The following is a 23,592-nucleotide window of genomic DNA, read 5'->3' on the forward strand; positions in this document are numbered from 1 at the left end:
CTTTATCGCGGCTGAATCCGTAATAAGTAAAAAGATCTGATCAGGAAGTATTCAAAAATAAATACTCTTACATTTCTTATATTATAAGAGTAGTAAAATGTTTATTATCAATGTAAGTTGACTCGCGAAGATCGCGGGCTCTTCATCAGCGCGCTGCACGTACTCATGAAAAAAAGGAAAAGAAAAAATCAGCGCACCGCGTATGACAATCTCATGTTATGAATTAGTGGCCATCTACGTGCGATTCTCAGTTAGAGATTTCAGGTTGGTCAGAACCCCTTTAAAAACTCGAAGAGTACATCATTTCAGATAGTTCCATGGATGTCCCCTTTTCTTGCAATTGATGGTGATCTTGTTAACAGGAACAGTAGCCTTGTCGTTCCACTCATCACTTCCACGGTTATAGCACTCAACTTTATCGCTGAATTCTCCTGCACTCATATAGTCTATTGCCGTGCGGCCACCAAGAACGTACAAAGTTTCGTCAGCCAGCGTCATGCTCCCGAGACCTCGAGGAAGTGTCAAGCTGGCTATGAACTGCCACTCATCTGTCAATATGTCATAACCTTCACAAGTTTTCAACCGTACCGGTCCCAACGTCGAACCCCCAGCGACGAAAATCTCCAAAGTTCAGTCGAGCTTGAAGTTTTCTTTACAAGGAAACAGATTCTGTTGTTGACAACTAACGGTTTCCCTCTGGAAAATGGGAGGTTGTCTGTCCACGGTGCTGAAGACCAGCGGTTCGAATCTGGGTCATAGCATTGCGATCTGGCTATATCATCGTGTCAGTCGGTGGCAATGGCCTCGTTTGCTTCCTTGTATTTACGGTTAAACAGCTACAAATTCCAACGAACTATTTCATCCTGTCCCTGGCGCTGGCCGACTTCTTATTCGCTGTTATATGTCTGCCTTTCCGCATTGTCAATGTGCTGCAGTATTACCTGTGGACACTCGGCTTAGGTACCTGTAAATTCTGGGTCTGGCTGGATCTTGTCTTCTGTTCTGCCTCCATCGCAAACCTAGCAGCTATTAGCGTAGACCGCGTAGACATCAAGACGCGTCGTTTTTATCCTAATAACATTATGGGGATATTCTACGTCTCTGGCGTCGCTCTCATTTGTGTCCGGCGACGCGTCGGGCATTATAGTACGGAACCAAATGTGTTACATCGACAACAAGATCTTCCTGACAGTAATTTCCGTCATCGGATTTTTTGCCCCCTTTGCCATTATGCTACTAATGTACTGTTTTGTTTTTAAAGTGGCGGTTGGTCAAGCGAAGGAACTATTTCGTTTGCAAGAGTCGCTTTACAACGGGAGTCAGCCGAAGGCGCGGCGAAAATCTAGCCGAATATCACCAGGAACAATTTTCTTTGAAGTAAAAGCGACCAAAACGCTCATTATACTGTTGAGTGTGTTTTGCATCTGTTGGTCACCGTTTTTCGTTCTCACTCTGCTTAGTCTCCACAGTAAGGCTCTACTCGAACCGCCTGGTTGGTTGTCGAAACTTCTCAAGATCGTCTTCGTGCATCTTTTGCCTAACTGCAACGCAGCTTTCAACCCGATCATTTACACCACCTATAACCTTCAGTTCCGTAAAGCTATTCAGAGACTGTTCAAGCGTTACAGAAACCGAGAACGGTCAGGAAGTTTCAGCTCTTTTTCGGAGCCTCCGACAGAAGTCCGAAAGAAGATGAACTCTGCACTCTGGACAAAAGCGCCAACAACAACCTCTGTCTACTTCTCTACTGGCGAAGAAGGAACAGATCGCATTTTGCCAGAATCATAGCAAAATCTACTGAGCTCAGTCTAGGACCGATTGCCATAGGGGGAAAGCTCTAGTTTTCGTTTCAAAAATGAGATACATTTTGGCTCCTATTTTCATTTTCATTGTTTTTCATTCATGTGTAGATAGAATATCATTTCATGATCATCTTTATACAGTCTATACAGGTAAATTTCCTTACTATTAAATTTAACCAATACCTGATTCAATAGCTTATCGATTCAGTTACGCCAAGAGCTCTCAATAAGCAATCGTGGAATTGCGATTGAAAGATGGCGCCAAGGAGTATTCAATATGTCTACTGACTGGAATTAAGAAGACACCCATTTACAACTCGAGATTAAAAAGTCGGTTAATGTTAAGAGCTTAAGATAAAAACAGCTTTCCATATGTTTACAGCTGTAAGGTATCGATAAAAAATCCAGAAAAATGAGTTAATGTTTTTTAGCTTATCAGCGCGAAAAAATTCTGCATAATTCATTTTAACTCTGGCATAAGACGACTTCTTCGTACGAGCCAAAACCAAAACCGTATTGTATGAAGCAATATCGCACTGATGAGATTGCCAGTAACAAATGGGGCACAATACAAGTTAAATTGAAGATTATAACATGAAATATGACCAAATTGCGGCAAAAATTGTCACCTGTCCATTTTATCTCGAGAGCATCAAACAAAAAGCTGCCAGCCTCCATGCATTCATATCTTCCGAGAAATAAAAATTTTGGTTCTTTGAGGAAAATAATCAATAGGCTATGATGTTTAAAAGAAGCTGATATTTTCTGCGGACATTTATTTTTTTGTAAGTCTAGCTTCATGGAATTGTTGACATACCTACTATATTATGCGTATTCGTCGGTTGCTACAGCTCCCGTTGATTCTTCTCCCTGACTTCTGTCTCAATTCTTAGATTGATTGTAATGGAACAAACGAATCTTTTCCGAGGGCCTTTGTTTAGCCAAAAGCAAATAAATTGAATCAACGCAGAGACAAGTTCAGAGAAAATTGGCGACGGTACAGTCTAAATATAGTTCTCAAAGAGGAGCAAATAAAGAGATTGTGCTTTTCCGGCGATAAATTAGAAAACACCGAACAGTTTATACGATTCGAAAATTGTTGAACGTTTTTCATAAAAAATAGTAAATTCACGCAAGCAGAAGTTTACTCCTAATTTCTAATTTTGCCTTGAAAAAGTGTCTGGTGATGAAATGGGATTAGGTACTTTTTTAATCCTTAATACAAATTCATTAATTATTTGAACCCTCTAAGCTGGAAAAGAAATACGCGTATTATTTACCTTTGAGGATTTTAAATATTCATGGTGCTTATTAGCTTGTGAAATAGGTAGCTAACATCAATAAAATCGCCTCGAGCAAGAAGTGTAGCTTGTAAAAATAGATTTATTTTCCCGTAAGACAAGCCTTTGGCAATTATGTCTGGAAAAGAATTAAGATAAGAAAAATCGTCATATTCTTTCAGAACGTAAATGAAAATCTCAATAAACAGATTGGAAATCTCCCATGAATGCCTTTTTTATTAGAATGCGTAATAAGAATGCATTGTAAAAGGAGCTCGTTAGTCAATCGCAAAGAAAGAAATACAACTCCTGTTAATTTTTATTAACAGTTCCCTTTATAATAAAACTGATAAAGAGGAACCCTTCTTTTGTAGAAGCTTTTTTCAATTCTCTCGTCACTGACAAAAACAATTCTTACCGAACAAAATAATGATCCCCGAACTCTTGAACAGAGGGCTGCAATTTCAATTAAACTACTAATGATTTACCAGCAGTTGATGAAAGTGAAACATTTCTCAAAGACCAATATGTTTAAAGCCTTAGGGATATTTTTAATTGAATCATCGGGTATCCCCAAACAATAAATCTAGGACAAAATATATGCAGATACGGCAACACTTTCCTCAAAGTTGACGTTTCCCTGTAAATTGATGATGATTAATTAAGGAAATCTAATCGAATTATACTCGGTTAAAAATTAATCGAAATAAATCATCCCCAGCTATTGCAATGGGTGAATCTCCTGCAACAAATTACGTGAGCGTGTTGTCCGACTTCCATTCAATTTCTCGTAGAGGGAGCAAGTTTTCGGTACACTAAAAAAGCCAGCTGGCTTAGTATTTGAAGTATTGGCCGGCTTAATTTCGAGTGTTTCGCTAAGTGACGGTCAATTTTGTTAAGTGTGAACTGTACACGGAAATAACTCCTTAGTCTGTTTATTGTGTACGAGAGAAAGGAAACACCCAATTTGACATTTGATGAGCTCATTCGATGTTAAAAACCCTTGTGTTAAAACTGATCGTTCTCGCGAAAAGTCTAAAAACGCCGACGGCTTAGTTGGACAATTAAGATTTACTTTTCTTTACTATCGTATTAATAACTACTTAAATCAAACCAGTCTTTTTTAAATTTGCTACAGGAGCGCACAAGATCTGAATGTCACTGGAAATGGACAGAGTTTTTCATTTCACCAATTTGCTTTTTTTTTTCTGAAACATCGAGAACATTGCTCTCTGTTAGATAAGATAGCTGAACTCCCCTGAGCTCATTTTTTTAAATTTTATTTTGGCCGACAGTAACTACTTAACTTCATGTAAAGTGCCTGTAAAATTAAAATACATGAATGTTCTCTTGAGGCTTGCGTTTTACTGATAATGTATTTTTATTTTTATCTCCAAAACAAAGTTTTACAGTCAGACTCAGAAAACCATGAACACCTAAAATGTCTGGGATGTTCAGATTGTGTTTTATGAAATAATTGAGATACTACGCGCGCTCTGACTGGTCAATATATAGAGTTGCAACAACTATGTTCTATTCGCTTCTATTGCACCGGTAAACCATGGTTTCCGATAAGACAGCTGTATACGGAACTAGAGAACTCAGAACACTGGCGATAACAAATATAATGAACAGTTTCGGCTGTTATTGGTTGAGATATCAATTACATGAATATTTTTTCATTTAACAGAAGCATGGAAATTTGCGAGGAAAACAGGACCAGTAGTTGGGCGCCATATAAAGCTATATCTTTTTTCTAAGTTAAGGGAATTTTAAACCCTTTTTCGGTGCTTTCTACGGTCTGAAGTCATCCGAACTTGACTTTGCTATTATGATTGTTAGAAAAGTAGGGAAGAGCTTATCAGAAATTTTGAGTTTAAGCTCGATGCATGCATGCTTAACACGATAAATTAATTTGGTTTCCATAAGCTTAGCTTTCAAGCAATAGTTTTCATTTAGCAAAATACAGAGAGACACGGACTTCATAGCCTTCATAGCCTTTATAAATTTCAGAAGCAGCGTTTTTGAAACTAGCCTTTATTCCATTCGTAAAACTTTGGAAAATTTTCATTGAATCAGTTTGCCAAGCGTATCAAAATTTTTACTACTTGCAATTGCAAACTTTTCGTACAGTCTTTTAGTTTCGTGATGACCGTTTCCGCCCTTGATACGAACCTCTGCATTTCTCCTTCAGAATACTTTTGAATTAATTAATTAATATACTTTCTGCCTTTCACTAATAAACTTTCCCTTTCATTTGTTACAACCTTGTTGCCAAATGTTTTCGCCGCTTTGCTCTGCAGATTTCGTGTCCGGTGCTGAGTGCTGAGTCTGTGGTTTGGGGATACCCGATGATTCAATTAAAAATATCCCTAAGGCTTTAAACATATTGGTCTTTGAGAAATGTTTCACTTTCATCAACTGCTGGTAAATCATTAGTAGTTTAATTGAAATTGCAGCCCTCTGTTCAAGAGTTCGGGGATCATTATTTTGTTCGGTAAGAATTGTTTTTGTCAGTGACGAGAGAATTGAAAAAAGCTTCTACAAAAGAAGGGTTCCTCTTTATCAGTTTTATTATAAAGGGAACTGTTAATAAAAATTAACAGGAGTTGTATTTCTTTCTTTGCGATTGACTAACGAGCTCCTTTTACAATGCATTCTTATTACGCATTCTAATAAAAAAGGCATTCATGGGAGATTTCCAATCTGTTTATTGAGATTTTCATTTACGTTCTGAAAGAATATGACGATTTTTCTTATCTTAATTCTTTTCCAGACATAATTGCCAAAGGCTTGTCTTACGGGAAAATAAATCTATTTTTACAAGCTACACTTCTTGCTCGAGGCGATTTTATTGATGTTAGCTACCTATTTCACAAGCTAATAAGCACCATGAATATTTAAAATCCTCAAAGGTAAATAATACGCGTATTTCTTTTCCAGCTTAGAGGGTTCAAATAATTAATGAATTTGTATTAAGGATTAAAAAAGTACCCAATCCCATTTCATCACCAGACACTTTTTCAAGGCAAAATTAGAAATTAGGAGTAAACTTCTGCTTGCGTGAATTTACTATTTTTTATGAAAAACGTTCAACAATTTTCGAATCGTATAAACTGTTCGGTGTTTTCTAATTTATCGCCGGAAAAGCACAATCTCTTTATTTGCTCCTCTTTGAGAACTATATTTAGACTGTACCGTCGCCAATTTTCTCTGAACTTGTCTCTGCGTTGATTCAATTTATTTGCTTTTGGCTAAACAAAGGCCCTCGGAAAAGATTCGTTTGTTCCATTACAATCAATCTAAAAATTGAGACAGAAGTCAGGGAGAAGAATCAACGGGAGCTGTAGTAACGAATACGCATAATATAGTAGGTATGTCAACAATTCCATGAAGCTAGACTTGTAAAAAAGAAATGTCCGAATAAAATATCAGCTTCTTTTAAACATCATAGCCTATTGATTATTTTCCTCAAAGAACCATAATTTTTATTTCTCGGAAGATATGAATGCATAGAGGCTGGCAGCTTTTTGTTTGACGCTCTCGAGATAAAATGGACAGGTGACAATTTTTGCCGCAATTTGGTCATATTTCATGTTATAATCTTCAATTTAACTTGTATTGTGCCCCATTTGTTACTGGCAATCTCATCAGTGCGATATTGCTTCATACAATACTATTTTGGTGAGAATTTTGGCTCGTACGAAGAAGTCGTCTTATGCCAGAGTTAAAATGATATTATGCAGAATTTTTTCGCGCTGATAAGCTAAAAAACATTAACTCATTTTTCTGGATTTTTTATCGATACCTTACAGCTGTAAACATATGGAAAGCTGTTTTTATCTTAAGCTCTTAACATTAACCGACTTTTTAATCTCGAGTTGTAAATGGGTGTCTTCTTAATTCCAGTCAGTAGACATATTAAATACCCCTTGGCGCCATCTTTCAATCGCAATTCCACGATTGCTTATTGAGAGCTCTTGGCGTAACTGAATCGATAAGCTATTGAATCAGGTATTGGTTAAATTTAATAGTAAGGAAATTTACCTGTATAGACTGTATAAAGATGATCATGAAATAATATTCTATCTACACATGAATGAAAAACAGTGAAAATGAAAATAGGAGCCGAAATGTATCTCATTTTTAAAACGAAAACTAGAGCTTTCCCCCTATGGCAATCGGTCCTAGACTGAGCTCAGTAGATTTTGCTATGATTCTGGCAAAATGCGATCTGTTCCTTCTTCGCCAGTAGAGAAGTAGACAGAGGTTGTTGTTGGCGCTTTTGTCCAGAGTGCAGAGTTCATCTTCTTTCGGACTTCTGTCGGAGGCTCCGAAAAAGAGCTGAAACTTCCTGACCGTTCTCGGTTTCTGTAACGCTTGAACAGTCTCTGAATAGCTTTACGGAACTGAAGGTTATAGGTGGTGTAAATGATCGGGTTGAAAGCTGCGTTGCAGTTGGGCAAAAGATGCACGAAGACGATCTTGAGAAGTTTCGACAACCAACCAGGCGGTTCGAGTAGAGCCTTACTGTGGAGACTAAGCAGAGTGAGAACGAAAAACGGTGACCAACAGATGCAAAACACACTCAACAGTATAATGAGCGTTTTGGTCGCTTTTACTTCAAAGAAAATTGTTCCTGGTGATATTCGGCTAGATTTTCGCCGCGCCTTCGGCTGACTCCCGTTGTAAAGCGACTCTTGCAAACGAAATAGTTCCTTCGCTTGACCAACCGCCACTTTAAAAACAAAACAGTACATTAGTAGCATAATGGCAAAGGGGGCAAAAAATCCGATGACGGAAATTACTGTCAGGAAGATCTTGTTGTCGATGTAACACATTTGGTTCCGTACTATAATGCCCGACGCGTCGCCGGACACAAATGAGAGCGACGCCAGAGACGTAGAATATCCCCATAATGTTATTAGGATAAAAACGACGCGTCTTGATGTCATTCGGATGTCGTAGGTTAGCGGGGAAGCGATTTTTAAATAGCGGTCTACGCTAATAGCTGCTAGGTTTGCGATGGAGGCAGAACAGAAGACAAGATCCAGCCAGACCCAGAATTTGCAGGTACCTAAGCCGAGTGTCCACAGGTAATACTGCAGCACATTGACAATGCGGAAAGGCAGACATATAACAGCGAATAAGAAGTCGGCCAGCGCCAGGGACAGGATGAAATAGTTCGTTGGAATTTGTAGCTGTTTAACCGTAAATACAAGGAAGCAAACGAGGCCATTGCCACCGACTGACACGATGAGGACAATGATCAAGATGACGGCTTGTGAAATGATTTCAAAATCACTTGGACCTGCGGAGGACAGTCGCGATGTGTTATTCAGTCCAGAATGATTGCCTGGATGCAAAATGTTAGGCAGCGAGGAGGTGTTGTTATTCCCGACGCCAACTTGCATGACAGCGTCACGTTTCTGTAAGTTGCTTCGTTGAACTTTGCCGGGACTGTGCGTTAGCGAGATTTATTTCGACCACCACGTCGTAAGTGCTGTAAAACGCAATGTCAACGGGATGATCCAGATTATGAAGGGATCCGTTTTCCCGCCTGCTTATTCCCACAAAGGATTAAGTGCTTGCCGGAACTTGTCTGGCTCTTAGCTTATTTTAAGAAACTAACAGCGCTTTCAAATCAAACGCGACCGTAATTTAAGAGCACGTCACATTCAGTTCTTAAGTCCTAGATCCCAGCTTCAAGTTGCACTGAAAAATATCTTTCCTAGAAGTCGGCACCTAACCGTATCTTCCTTCTATGAGACGTCCTTGGTACTTATTACCTGGTTGGGTAGCTCTGAAGACGGGTTAATATCCTGACAGTCCAATGTTATTGAGAAATCCACGGAAACGGATGGATTTAGAATTGGACAGGTCATCAAAGCTGTTTCGATTGGCTCATATCACCCCCTTTGATCACCGACAAATAACATGCATTCATTTGTTGTGTTAAGTCAAACTTAAATAACTAAACAGTTTGAAATTTGAATTAAAATAGACTCGAGGCGCCTTAGTTGTGGGATCAGAACATGCTGTTTTGGACACAGATGATAACAGAGCACTTTTATCTTACATTACATCCTTCGCACCCTAGTCAATAACAATCTCATTTTTCTAACTTTACATTTTTACCATTCGTAATGGAGACCAGTTAATTAGAGACATAATACCTGCTCGCGATTTTGCGATAAAATTTTTCGAGCATCGTTTACATTGGGAAAACCCAAAAGAATATCTTTTTTTCAGACAACATTGTATTATCATAAAGTAACATATATTTCCGGGACAGTCAATATTGAATTGTATCGACCAATGAGAATTGATAAATGGACATAGGCACCTGCTTGTCGGTGCTTTTTGTTTTGACTAAGACGTATATTATGAAGTCAAATATCTGACTACAAACAACGGTTTACCGCGCGCCAAGGTTACCACGTGCTGAAAAGAAAACAAAACAAATTGCTTTTAGCGAAAGTTTTCACTAGTCTTTGCACCAAAGTCAAATGACTTTAAAACTACGAGCTGAAACAACAGATTAACTGGTTTTGTTTATTTGTATAACAATAAAAAACATTCAAAATCTAGATCTATCTCGAATAACTAATCGACCTCATTACGGAGTTATCTATAAACCCAAGTTCTAATTTCTTGAAGTAATTATGTTTGGAAGCAGGCACGACCTCCGGCGTGGAAATTTTTCATCGACGATAAGTCACAAACGCGCCGAAAACTTTTCATTTTCATTGTTTTAATCGGTCAAGGAGAATATTCTTGGGAATTAGCTATACGGAAATGGAGTCATGCACGCTGCCGATGGAAAAGGCTTTTGATTATCACCTTGGACTAACAGTGTTCATTCAAAGAATTGACATCTAATTATTTATGTTTGCTCCGCTTGTTTTCAGATTTTGTCGTTCGGCGCCTTTTTTTCTTGTCAGCTGCAATATCAGTGAGAGTCGCAAACTTTAGTTTAATAATGCAACAACTTTCCGACAAAAGCTTTTACCACTTTGTTCCAAGGCTCTGACAACCTGAGCAAATAACGAACTGTCTTTTCAGGCGCCCTCTCGAACATAGAGCTCAGCCAAAAAAAAAATCTACGGTAGCAAATACGCTTCTCCAGAAATTTTGATCGTAGAAGACTGACAAGTTTGGTATTAACGGCTAGGTCGGCGTGTTTCTTTTCAAATATTTGTTTGTTAAAGTGCCGGACATTGGCAAACCAATTTCCAATTTTTAGTTCTACGTGCCTAAGAAACTGAATTGCAAGTACGGTTAAATGGTACCTACTGACGTCATCTGACAGAAAATAGATACGGTATAGAACTATACAACAGCTGAAATTTTATATTCCATTAAGTACTTCAATATACCCGTCTTTTTTTTTGTCAGCGAAGAAAAAGCAGTTTTCATGCATGAACGGTGCATCTGACACTCTATGAAAGGTGACTTAGACAAGCTACCTGAAGAGAGAGTTGCGTTAGCAATTTGAATTTTCTTGAAGAACCTTTTATGATCGTCGCACATTATTTATTCAATGACGCATTATCCAGAAGCAACAACAGCTTAAGATTAAAAAGTTACTTCCCTCAGAAAACGAGGAAATTGTTCGTTACGTTGGCGGACAAATAGAACCGATACCCTTCAATATTCTTAGTTGACATTAGAAATAAGCAAAACTACCGCCCACACTGAGCCGGCCTCACAGCTCCAGATAGGCACGTCTGATTATAAAGCATTGATATAAAAAGAGCAAAAGTTACAAATTATGCAAAGAAGTGATGAAGAAATATGTAAAATGAAAAAGATATGAAAGGTGCCAAAAAATTCATTGAAAGGTATCGAGAAAAACGTTTAGTGCTTAGCCCTTTAGTCCACGAACATTCCCTTTTTTTTAATTTTAGTTCTGACAAGTTGTCTCATTAGCTTTTTATTATCATCTACCACTGAAGAGGGGCCAATCCCGAAACCCCTTTTTTTTTGGTTTTTTGTTTTACGTTTAATGACAAAAAGATCTCCGTTTTTCATCTAACTGAAAAGTGACAAAAAATTTCAGACCCTCGCCGTCATCTCTCAGATTTACACGATCCCTTTTTAATTATATATTACACCCGTTTGTTTTCTTTTCCTTAGCAAAGGAATTAATCGCTTTTCTTCTAGGAGTCAGTATTTTATTTACGCAGGATGCTTTCCACACGTACATAGCAAAATAAAATAAATTGCATCTTTCTAATTTCAAGAATAAACGTTTATTTTCCCTTGTCCTGCAACAATCTGAAGACACGGAACAGCCTGCTATCTCTAAGACCAGATCGTCCGACCGGAGCTTCGTCAGATATGAACTCTGCGGAACTCCTTCTAGTCAGTCTGTTAGTCTCAAACTCCTGCCGGAGGCGAAGTTCAAAAACTAAAGAAATGGAAACACGCAATATTAAAACACGAGAGCTTTCCGTGTGAAACGTTTCAAGGATGCATGGGCTGTTGTTATTGTCGGTTCTTTTACACAAAGCTTGCCGCAAGTGGCTGAATTCAATCTGTCGACAGATCGTGTTTTTCAACTGAAATCTCAAATGACAAAAGACGAGTTTATATCTATGTTGTTCATATTTCGGACGTAATTGTACAACTGGCTAGCGTACAAGAAAAACATCTTAATATTTAGCCTAAAAAAAAAATGATTTAACAAACTTACTATCCAACTAGACTTGATTTACTCAATGCAATAGATTTAATTTGTTATAGTTTTTATTATTACAGTTTCCCTCTAGTTTTGACATTTAATTCGAATTCATTTTTTATCTGTTATATCTTGTCCTGACTGTACTGATCATTGGTTTATGCCAGCGTTTTTCGTTATGAGGCCTGTGATAGGTTCTCTGGTTTAAAAGCGTTTATTTCGTTTTAAAGCGTTTATTTAATATCTATTATTATAGTTTTGTAATGTCACGTGACCTCTTCTTGAAGTTATGGTGGAAAATAATACTTCCAAGGCAGTGCACGCGCAATACCAATCAGCGAATGACACTATGTATGAAGAAAAGGCTCCATCTATTCTGTTGAATTTAGTGCCATAGCGTGACAGTCACATTTGCCAAAGTCAAAGAAACTTGGCCGGGTACACCCAGGACCGTGTCCACACTACGCCGGAGAAATTTGAAAACGAAGTTTTCACTGTGAAAACGTATTAAATGTTTTCCGTCCACACTACGCCGGAGAAATCTGAAAACGCAGCAATCACCGGTCATTTTCAATTTGCGTTTGAGTAAAACTCGAGCAATGAAATATCATTATTGCTGTAACCAAGAGAATATGATAATCTCTTGTTGTAACCTATCTATATATTTTTTTATTTCTTTGACTGAGAATCCCTCGACAAGTTCACAAAACCTCTTGGTTTATTTACAAATAATAGAATATTGAGTTTCGATTGACAATCATCACGGACTTAGCCTGCATGGTTGACTCCTTTGAAAAATCCGTCATGGATTAGCCTGCGCGGCAAGACTTCTCGTGTAATGAGCTTTTCCGCATTCTGACCACGCATAGTTTTACTCTCGCTCCAATTTACGCGCGGCAAGAATGCGGGAAAGCTCTTCGTGAGGAAACACTTGCTACGCAGGCGATGGATGAATAAAATGTAAATCAAATTGTGTCAATGTTTGCGTTAATTTGCGTTAATATATCTGTGAAAACAAAACGCAAATTTCGAAAATTGATAAATTGCAAATCAGATTTATAGCCGGCTTTGTTTATAGTGCGCTGCCTTCTTGTTAAAGATTTAGCGTGTGAGCAGGCTCACCTTTGAGTCACGCGCGCGAGCGGGGATGAGCAAGCGATCCGGCGGGAAGGAGTCTGGTGAAGAGCGCCAAGAAAGTGAGCCCGCCTTGATCTCTGTAATTTTTCCATTTCTGCTTCGATCGACTGAGCAAAGTGAACTACCAATGGTCGAAAAGCGGGAAAGACGAGAAAACTGTCAATCTATTATATTTGATGAGGAGCGATTAGATCCCCATGGAGTCGGTAATTTAAGGTGGCCCAACACAGTTTTCGCGCGCGCTTTTGCTGATGTATCATTGAACGCAGTGCATTGATGGCTTTAGTCTTTTATTACAAAGATATGTTAGAAAAAGTAACGACGCAAAGAACCCAGCAATTCTCAACTTTTTCTTTGTTACCGAAAGAACCCAGTTAAATGCAGTGCATGCACAGTTGCTCGAAAAATTGAGACCGATTGCTTTTGCAGAAACTTGCCGATTTCTCACGATCCAGTCGTTAGAATTTCAAGAAATTTGGCTGAAAAATAGTTCAGAAACCACGTGAATGATCTATTGCAAAAAATCTGAATTTTGACATAGGGAATTTTTAACAATACAGAACATGCAGTGAAAACGATTTACGGCGAATTACGAAAATCGCCTGTGTCAAAATTTTATTACAACAGTGTTGACAGAAGGGTTTTAATGTCAATTCGTAGTGGGCAAATGATGAAAAAAATCTAACGACTTTTTTTTTTAAGTAAACAAAAACCATTTTTAAGCCTTGGTTTTAACCAGCCCCGTTGCCATGGCAACAGCACACATCTTAGCCAAAATGCGAGAATAAGCCCTTCTGTGGCTAACCTTGACTCTTGCAAAAAACGGGCGCCAAAGCATAAATAGCTTAAAAGTAATGGTGAATTAGGCAAAGGCTCTTGAAAACTGTGTTCGGCCACCTTAACACAGTAAAAAAACAAGTCGTGTACATGCACATTTGGAGTCAGGGGGAGAGTTGAGTGCTCGTATTATTAATGTTTTAAAAAAGTTCCAGTCTATTTCTGGTTAAATTTCAAACTAAAGAGGAAACGGGAAATAGCAGTTGAAAGTATGTGTATATGAATATGTATATGAATCAAGACGTACTTGTCGTGTTGCTGACTGCATATGGCTGATATGGGAAGAGTTTAATATAATAAGTAAAGTAAAATGTAAGGTCTCCATACGAGCCAGGTGGCCCACCAGGCCGGAGCTTATCCCGGTTTCTGTAGCATGAAGCGACTAGGAATATTTCTACTTCCCCCTGGATGGGATATGCTAATCCACCGCAGGGTTACCCCCAGCACTAAGTTCGCTGGTACCCATTTTTACACCTGGGTGGAGAGAGGCACTGTGAGAGTAAAGTGTCTTGCCCAAGAACACAACACAATCTCCACGGCCACGGCTCGAACCCGGACCGCTAATATAATACAAGCGTATGTAATTGCAAGCGGGCAACGAAACAACGCGAAGGCGTAACTTGCCCGTTTACCAGCATCATCAAAGACCAAACTGCCAAAGCAAGATCACTTGGAATGGAAATGGAAATGGAAATTTCCTGGGGTGGAAATGGAAAATTTGCAGGGATCAGAGCAGGCTCAATTTCTCGTCTCGCGGCTATGCTGCGCGCACTTGCGCTCCAACCTGAGCCTGCCTGCAGGCTAGTTAAAGATTAATCGAAAACTCTGATATCGAAAATGAAAATTTTGTGTAGTCCGTTTAATTTTTTTGTCAGACTTTGCTTACAACGAAATGTTGATTGCAGCGAGAATTTGACGCACAAACTCGAAAACGATTGAACCAGGCATAACGTTTGAATGCTAAACTTAAAATAGCACTAGGACAAAACATAGTTTTCTGAAATTTGCTATTTGTGTACTCTACAAAACATCGGTAATACTACAAAGTTAACTGTAAACGTGTATCTTCATCTAATCCCGGCCCCATTTTCGAAAAACTAAATATTCAGCATCACCCAACTTAGCCTCTTCCAAGACAATTTATTGAGTATATATTTTCGTTAGAAAAGTAGTTTCTTAGGTAAATTTTGCTAGACCCCGTAAATAAACAACTGTTCTGTTCTCAATAACTAATTTAATTAATTAATTACAGCGACTCGCGCGAAATTTGAAACAAAATTTGACTGTTCCTAAACTTCGCTCGAGTAATTCAGCAAGTTTAAATTCTTGACAAAGATAAATTGCATGCCACCGCTCGAATCAGTTAACCGGTAATTTTGGTCGCTAGTTTATCTGCTTCATGCGCGCTAATGTTAACCGCCGTTTTTGTCGGAATATCTTAGCGACCTTAGCGTTTTTATTATACACTCAGTCGGCTTATCGTACCACCCTCCTGCAGTGCTTGATGATCCATTGATGTCGGGTGTGGATACCTGTCTTGTCTATTCCTTGGAGAAATTTAACTCTGTAAATTAAACAGAAAAGCATGAATTTAGCTACAGGGCTTAGAAATTTCACAATGAACGAAAACAGGGGATATGCAGTACACACTATAGCACTTGGGAAAAGGGAAATAAATATTTTGGTTTAGTTATATTATATAACATTCCAGACTTGCGGTCTCTCTATAAGGGAAAACAGCTTTGAGATGTAGATAACGGCGGGATAGAGGAAATTATTTTCAAAATTATTGTTTAGCATTTAACATGGTTCTTTCATTTCTACAAATCTAAAGTGTCCTACCCCCAAATAATGTTCAGTAAATTGACTACTGAACCCAAGGTGTGGATGTTTTGGTAAGAATTTGAATTGTGTTCACGAAACCAAAACAGTACAGTGCAACATTCAAATCTTTTTCTACAGATACACATTTGGAGTTAACTCTCTTTTTCTTTTTCTGTTTTTCAGGGCAAAGCAAAGTCAACTCCCAAGGCGAAACACCGAAGCCACGTAGAAGCAGTAACGGCACTTTAAAACTCGTTTCTTCTAGCTTAGAAACTAAATCTAGAGCAAAATCGCAACTGAAGTTGCTGTTGATTAACTTTAAGTGCTTTGCTTTACATTTGATGAAGTTTGATGAAATACGTACGTCTGCGGTTTCTTCGGACCCTCGTCTCAACGATTGTCAACGGAAACTCAGTTCACGTCTTTACACGGCCGGGAGCTGTTTGAAATGAAGCAAACTGTACTGCTTTGTGATGAATATGGCATGGATTAAAAATCGAACCCAGTCGTGGACAAGTACGTCACAACGTTTTGGCGCGCACTGCATCCTCACGGTGCATTTTCGAAGTGCTTTTGTTGACTTTGTTATTCAGAAAGCATTTTTTTGAAATATTATTGGCGAATTATTCGCACTGTGCAGTCACGCTCAGAAGAGGATTTATTTTACTGAATGACAATTTGCATTTTACGTATATGTATAGCTTGGAAAACTGAGATGTGTTTTTAGCTATAGTCCTCAAGGCCGTTTTTGTGTCATTTTAAGCAAGGTATCTAAAAACAAAACAAGCATAATTACTTTTTCTCCTCCTGGCCGGTCGAGTGGAATATAAAAAAACTTAACAACTAAATAAATAAACGAAAAAATAATCAAGCTCCTGCAAGCTCATTGGTCAGGAATACCAACATTGGAGTGAGCAGTGTTAATAAACCTTAACTTTCACTCATCATTTCACTTTTTATTTCAATATAACATGCAGAAATATTCGCAGTAACGTAATTAATAAACTTTCCTTTAAGATATGTTGGATAGAATCAATAATCTAAACTTGAAAGGAATGTCCAGCCTGTAATACAAGTCAAGCTCCGTTGTCTAAAACCAAGTCTGTTAGTCATTCTGTCAAAATGCCATTTCCAAACTAGGAACAACAGTTGGACACCGCTAATTCGAACTTGGTTATTTCGAATTCCTCATTATTTCGAGCTAAAACCTATTTCCTTTGGTATTGCCCTTATGTCATTTCCTATCGACTATTTCGAACTCCCGATATTTCGAACTATTTTTCGTTTCCTCTACGAGTTCGAAACAGTGGGATTCAACTGTACGTGGGGTTCAGAGCCACCTTAACGTTTCGAAAATTTAAGGTGGCTCTGAACCCCATGTACAGATTAGTTTTAAACTTTGCCACGAGTTGTATTTTGCCTGATAATAAATAAATCTTTGAAGACATGATTGATCACCGCAGTTAAAAACAAAACATTTTGTGAATACTTCGAAAAAAGATGTGTTCACATTAATGCCTCCTGAGAATCGTACTTGGGCACCAAGCTCAAACTAAAACATCGCCTGAGTCCAATTTGCAATAAAACCAATGCGCAGGTGAAACACACGTTGATACGAATGACTTCGCATGAAGAGTCATGAAGAACAAAAAGGTAACTCGGAAATGGCTTAGTCAATTGACGTTAGTTTTTCATGCGTCTGTCCTGTTATTGATCATGAATTTCGTCCTAATAATAATGTCAAAGTAGCTGTGGATCCACGAGGCGATAGCCGATAACAAACAACAAACTGTCAAATTGTCCGCTCTCGGTCGTTTGACGCATCGCATAAATTATAAATTTGTGTGTCTGTCCGCTTATTGTCATTTAATGAGCGCGCGAGAATTTCTGCAGTTATCGTAAAATTTCGTCTTTACATACCCGTCATATCGACAGTCACATAATGTCCAGTCCGCTGACATATCATGAATTGGGTGTAGTCTACGAAGAGGACATGAGAGTTGAAAATGAAACCCATACGACCCCGAAGGAAATGAATAGTTTGTAGTGAAGAATGACTGGCACCCGACTGGATTAATCTGCATAGGTTAACAAGATTAGTGTGCTTGCATGTGCCGTGCAAAATTTATTACATCCACAAGACATGTTTACAAGCATGTACAGTACAGGACGTGGAATCTGCACCTGCCAATCTCTCCATAAATCAGCAAAGAATCGACGGTTGTGGCCGCTTGTTACTGGTGAGAACTTAAGAAACGAAAGTAAACAATTCGTGAAAATCGGGAGAACTAACTAGAAGTCAGTTCGCCATGAGACGACAGTTAAGGAACAGACAACATTTTCCGTGTTGCTATCGAGTTACAGAATGAACGTTTGGGAGAACGAGAAACTGGGAACACCATACGCATGTGAGTATTCGAGTCAGTTACTCCGCCTTTTCTTCCATCGTTCTCTCAAACTTTCACGAATGTTTCTTTAACTCGATAGAAACACGGGATTTTTTTTTCTATTTCTTAATGAAGCACTGAGAGAAAAGAAAGAAAAATAACTCGTACACTGCTATCACCCAAACGTAAATTCTCCTTTTGCATACCATCATTACATCAACAGCTCGTGCTCGTTCCGTAATTCTATCGAAGAGAGACACACGGTTTTAGCACGCGCTAAAACATATGCGCTTGACAAGTTAATGAGTCTAATGAGAGATGATTCTCCATACGAACTTTGTGAAATACTTTTATTTAAACTTGCACTGGTATTTTGAACAATCTCGGCACCCGGGGCTCGGCACCCATCAATAGAAAAGGTAGCGAAATCTTCTGAAGCCCATTATCTAAGTTCAGACTTACCGTAAATCTTCGAATTAGCGCTTATTCGAAGGGGGCGCTTAATCGAGGCGGGGCGCTTATTTAATTTTTCCAAATGGTGGCCTGACATGATCATTTTTTGCAATACATCATCTGCGCGTAAACAGCAACGTGAGCTGTTTATCGGCACAAAAAGCTGATCTTTATAATCCTTAAGTTTAAATCGCGGCACCGTTAGTACTTAACGTGTTCAACGTCTTCACTTAACGCGTTCACAAATTAAAACAATGTACAAATCTAATACTACACGACGAAAACTATACATCCTTTGTTGTCTCATTACTCGTCCACAAAATGGGGGGAGGGTAGGGAGCGCTTATTTCCAATTTTGGCCGATAGGAGGGGCGCTAATTCGAGGATTTACGGTACTGATAAAAGTCGCGGAATTCATTCTTTATCTTTTGACGTTCAGTTAAAAGTTGTTAGAGCTACCTTGTATGGGAAGGTACGTTTTTTATTGGGCGGGGGTGGGTCAGGGTATTTTAGAAATTTTTTGCGAAAAAAGTCGTTGCCCTCCCACTTCCCAGGATGGATTAATGCATGACCCTTCGCGCTTCACAAATACCTACCCAAAAACATCTGACCCTCCCCCCACCTCCTCCAAGACAAAAATAACCGGAAGTGAAAATAACTAACCGGAAGTACTACTCACATAACCGCGTCTGCGCAGAAAGCAGTTAATTGCGTGGCGTGCAATCTCGTTCCCAGAGCCCACGTGTCTTTTGGTCAGCGCCAAGACACGGAGCTCTAGAATAATTAATTTCCAGACTCCAAGATTTTAGGAGTTCCGGTTTCACGGCGCATGCGTGCCTTGGTTTAAAACATGGCAATCTCGTTCCCAGAGCCCACGTGTCTTTTGGTTGGCGCTGACCAAAAGATACGTGGGCTCTGAGAACGAGATTGTGTGGCGTGCGATTGCACAGTGAAAACTTGAAAATGGGTAAGGATGTGCGAGGAATAGAAAGAGGGAAATGCGCTTGTGGTGAATGCGAGGATTTCATGAGGTCAGATGGAGCAACTTGCTCAGATTAAGCGATTGTTTGAGGAAAGTGAACTAGTCAGTGGGGACAGTGAGGCTATTAGAAAGTTTTCAGATAAATACATTGTACCCGAAAAGCTTGTGGCAGAGTATGTTGAGCACCTTGCCCAGATAAAAATGCGCAGGGAGAAGAAGACAGAGGAGACTGAAAGGGAGCAAATGGAACGGCTAAACCGGGAGTACAATGACACTGACTGGGTTGGACTGTACGACTCCAATAAGCTGTCGTCCTTGAGGGTGGAAGAGCTATCCTTGTACTTTTCCCATCACAAGATCACCCTCAAAGGGAAGAAAGCTGAAGAGGTCGAAATGATCAAAGCGCACATTAGCAGCTTGCTGTACGATTCAATGGATTGTCAACAACCTCGGCAGCGCCCGTTAAGAAATGTGCAGCAACAAGTGACCTCATCACCTTCCGAGGTTGAAACTTACTCGCAAAGTGATGTGGTAGATCGAGTTGTCGGTTCAACCCCGAGTAGCTTGAGTAACGAATCGTCACCGGAGACTGATTTTATACCAGAACCCCGAGCGGAAACATTACCGCCGTCAAAATATGGACGAAAGCGGGCACTGGTCGAGAGAGACAATTATGTTAGTTTGGACAAGATAGTTTTTGGATATCATATTTCAACACCTGTAAATAATTTAGATTAATCTTGACTGGTAGCTTTGCTTGTATATGCAAGTTTTAGGTTTCTGTACACTTCGCGTGTTTGCTAACAAATAAGAGTCAACTAAGAGACATGGAGTAATTTTTTCCTTGCCAAAAAAACTGTGACCCTCCCCCGGTTGCGAATAAAACAGGTTTGACACTCCTCAATTTGTAAAAAATTTACTAATGACCCTCCCCTCCGAAGTCCCGGCCCACCCCCCCCCCCCCCCCCCCCCCCCAATAAAAAACGTATCTTCCCTAAGTAAAGGTATAAAATGAAAGAACTACTCAATAGCTTCCAGGGATTCATCGAGAAAGTTCAAATTTAAGATTCCTCATGCGTCATAACATAACAGATTGTGTACAGTCCAATTTTCGTCATTTTTTTATTATCTACTAAGCTGAAGGATAAGTCGATGACCTGTGGCTATTAGTCATCACTTAACCATGAATCATTCCTCGTCGATCGATTACTCATTGATGTCATCGATTTACGTCCGGTTGCCTACGAATCTGAAGGGACAAAATGAGATGTCATTAATGAATAGCAATACACCTAATAGCAGCAGCTAAACGTTTCCGTAGCAAAACTGAAGACTGCTACGACTTGCCGCGATGAGAATATAACGAGGCACTTGAACAACAGTAAGTGATATTCAACGATTACATGTTAAACGTAGATAGCTGGCATGATGATGCATATGTTGACACGCTCGAATAAATTAATCTATTATTAATAATGCATTTGAAATACACAAGCAAGTAAAAACCAACGATATTATGTCTAGACGTTTCGGCGACCTCATGATGCTATTATCAAGGAATGAATAAATGAAGTTAAGTTAGACGGCAAAGACTTCAGCGCGGACCGAATATGTTTGTTCATGCGAACGTGGTCTTAATTGTTTGATGTGCAACATTTCGTTAATTAAACATTATTGGTCGGTATATTTCTCTCTAAACATCATAGAGGTTAATACAGGTTGTTATGAAATATGGGCATACATGATAATAACCAGTTTCTTGAGTAGAACGTAACTCTTTCAGATCAGAAGATTGTTGTTCAGCCCAGGCGTAACTCGACAGGAAAAGCACAGGTGTTCTGTTTACTTTCAACTACAACCCTATGAAAACGCCGTCGAACTTCAAGTCTATTTTAAGACCTTTCATGACTATCACTGTATTCTGAAACGCATCCTTCAACAGAGATGCTCGCCGACGCAATGTAGATTTATTTCTTACCAAGTGAGGGATTGTGTCTATACAATAATTCCGACTGAACTTTCTAGACTTTGGCCGTTTACAGTTGCTCTTGAATGAATGAAATGCGAATATTTTACGGGGTTGATGGATGCGGTACTCTGTCGTCTGCAAGTCACGTAAACACGGCAAAATGTCTGAAGAAAAAGAGAATCCCCAAACATGGTTTTGCTTTATTTAAAAGATTAGTAAATACGAACAATTTTTGAGGAAATCAACAACTGTCACATTGTTATAAATTGACCAAAATATAAAAACAACGTGAAATTACGCATCATACCGAAGTGGTATCATAACAAACAAGTTACTGAAATATGTAAGTGGTCATTAAGTACGACCTTATCGATAATTCTGTTTCACATCTGCTGCACTTTGAAGAGATTAGTAGAACACGTCTCCCGTGACCACTGAGCGCGTGGCAAAGTCGTGGAATAAAATACCGTGACTACCGTTGTAGCCTGGTTTTCCTCAACATGTGACAACAAAGATGTTTCTTTCTCGTGAGTTCTCGTTCCTGTACGTGTATTCGAGTTCACATGAGTAATTCTTCCGTGTTGCTTTGTAAATTGTTGAGTTTGGTCCCACTTAACGTCTGTGTTCAGGGCTTAGCGCCAATGTTTTCTCTAGAAAGTCTTAAATTAATGATTTCATCGAAGAAATACTGTTGTGCCATGTTGATGGTTTGGCTAGATCTGGCAAGAAATATTAGAGATGTTTCCCGTTTCCCGTTTCTTCAGAAATGAAAGAATTTGATGACATAACCTCAATCGCTTGTAAGGCCGGTATAGTTCTCAGTTGCCTATCTCTTTTAGAATGGTGACTTTTAGTGGTCAAAATAAAGCTGGCGTCACATCCAGATTGTCTCCTCCAGGCATTTGATTCCATTTGTTTTTTTTCCCGACAAGCATTCACTCTGTTTTACAATGGAGTCCCTCCAGGAATTCATAGCCATTCATGTCATGTGTTTTGCCAGTGAAGACTTAAAGAAAAAACGTTACTCAGCACTTTTCTGTTCGATATGTTTGTCGAGACCAAGGAATTATTGGTTAACATCATCGCGATCAGGACAGACCTCCTTTTGCCTTGATTCACTTTTCGACACAATTACATAAAAAATGCGACCACAAAAACCGTCTTTGACCTCGTCATTCGGTCGCCATTTATCAACTACAAATATCACGCGAGTCAAGACGTACTTCGTGCCTGGGGCCCGTTTCTCGGAGGTCCCGAAAAGTTTTCGCACCGGGAAAGCCATTGCAAAATTTCAAACCTTCTGATTACAGAACTGTTTTATTCACATATTCTTAATGTGAACTCAGGTTCCCTTCATACAAGACGTTTCAGGTGTATACACCTCTCTGTTTATAGATACAAATTATTTAAAAATGGCCTAAAAGTTGCCGGGGCTTTCGAGAAACAGGCCCCTGGACCCATAATTTTCAATGTCACAAGGCACAAAATACTACACAATATATATCAACACATGTTAAAGTTTGTTTTAGGCCCAACATCACTGAACGTACAACGTAAACTGGAGGAAATCATGGAACAGAAAACCGGCCCAAATTGGAAGTTGAAACTCAAACTGAACTCGTTATAAATGAATTGGTTCATGCTTTTAGCTGTGCGTATATCGAGTAATGGATGCACTTGGGAAGTTTGGAGAGCACTCAAGAAGCTAGAGTTGCTCTTGGCGCACATGGTGACAACAACTTGGGCGCTATAACATGTTTTATTTTGTGACTGACTACGTTCTCACAATGCACGGTGAAGAAAAACAAAGATTATTAGGATCCTAACACGCGACAATCAGCCGAACAACGGTTGAACGAAAACGCTTAACCTGGTTTATAAATTTAACCTGGTTTATACAATTGTCAATGAAAAATTCGCTTCTTCGAATTAATTATAATGAAAATTTAGGCATAGAAAGTCAAAAATGCTCAATGAAAATCTAAACAAACAAAGTCAAAATTGAAATATTTGAAGACCGCTAGCTTTTAGCCTCAACTCAGGAAAATGTTGCGCTGATTTTCACTTTTGTGGTTTTTGTCTTCTATTTGATTTAGTTTGTCTCGAATCGCCATGCCACTGCACATTTCTGCATATCAAAATTTTATAAAACGTGTGATTGCTTTCCGACAATTTGCCCAAAACATGCTAAAATCTACAGAGCTAGCATTACAATATAACAATGAAATATTTGTCACA

The 23,592-nt window shown here is 39.0% G+C and overlaps 2 protein-coding genes, 1 long non-coding RNA gene and 1 pseudogene across 3 annotated transcripts in view; 2 read left to right on the forward strand and 2 right to left on the reverse strand.

Annotated features, from left to right (window-relative positions):
- The first annotated feature begins 202 nt into the window (after positions 1 to 202).
- LOC149115644 (5-hydroxytryptamine receptor 2C-like) lies at positions 203 to 3,304 on the forward strand (annotated as a pseudogene).
- Positions 3,305 to 5,773: 2,469 nt separating this feature from the next.
- LOC110067061 (histamine H2 receptor-like) lies at positions 5,774 to 9,076 on the reverse strand. The gene has a single exon (XM_020774339.2). It carries the CDS (start codon positions 8,494 to 8,496, stop codon positions 7,294 to 7,296), a length of 1,203 nt encoding a protein of 400 aa, XP_020629998.1. The 5' UTR covers positions 8,497 to 9,076; the 3' UTR covers positions 5,774 to 7,293.
- A 10,277-nt stretch (positions 9,077 to 19,353) lies between these two features.
- LOC149115645 (uncharacterized) lies at positions 19,354 to 20,123 on the forward strand. Its single transcript, XM_089285708.1, is given in 2 exon segments — positions 19,354 to 19,504; positions 19,507 to 20,123. Coding segments are annotated over 2 exon segments (705 nt in total). The 5' UTR covers positions 19,354 to 19,416.
- Positions 20,124 to 20,478: 355 nt separating this feature from the next.
- LOC149115646 (uncharacterized) overlaps positions 20,479 to 23,592 on the reverse strand; it is a 12,416-nt gene continuing 9,302 nt past the window's right edge. Inside the window, exon 2 of the long non-coding RNA XR_016206252.1 lies at positions 20,479 to 20,634. This is a non-coding gene — a long non-coding RNA (uncharacterized LOC149115646). The remainder of the gene's footprint in view (positions 20,635 to 23,592) is intronic.

This window comes from Orbicella faveolata, unplaced genomic scaffold, assembly GCF_042242905.1.
Source record: "Orbicella faveolata isolate gen_17 unplaced genomic scaffold, um_ofav_v1 contig_13, whole genome shotgun sequence".
In the NCBI taxonomy this organism is placed as follows: domain Eukaryota; kingdom Metazoa; phylum Cnidaria; class Anthozoa; order Scleractinia; family Merulinidae; genus Orbicella; species Orbicella faveolata.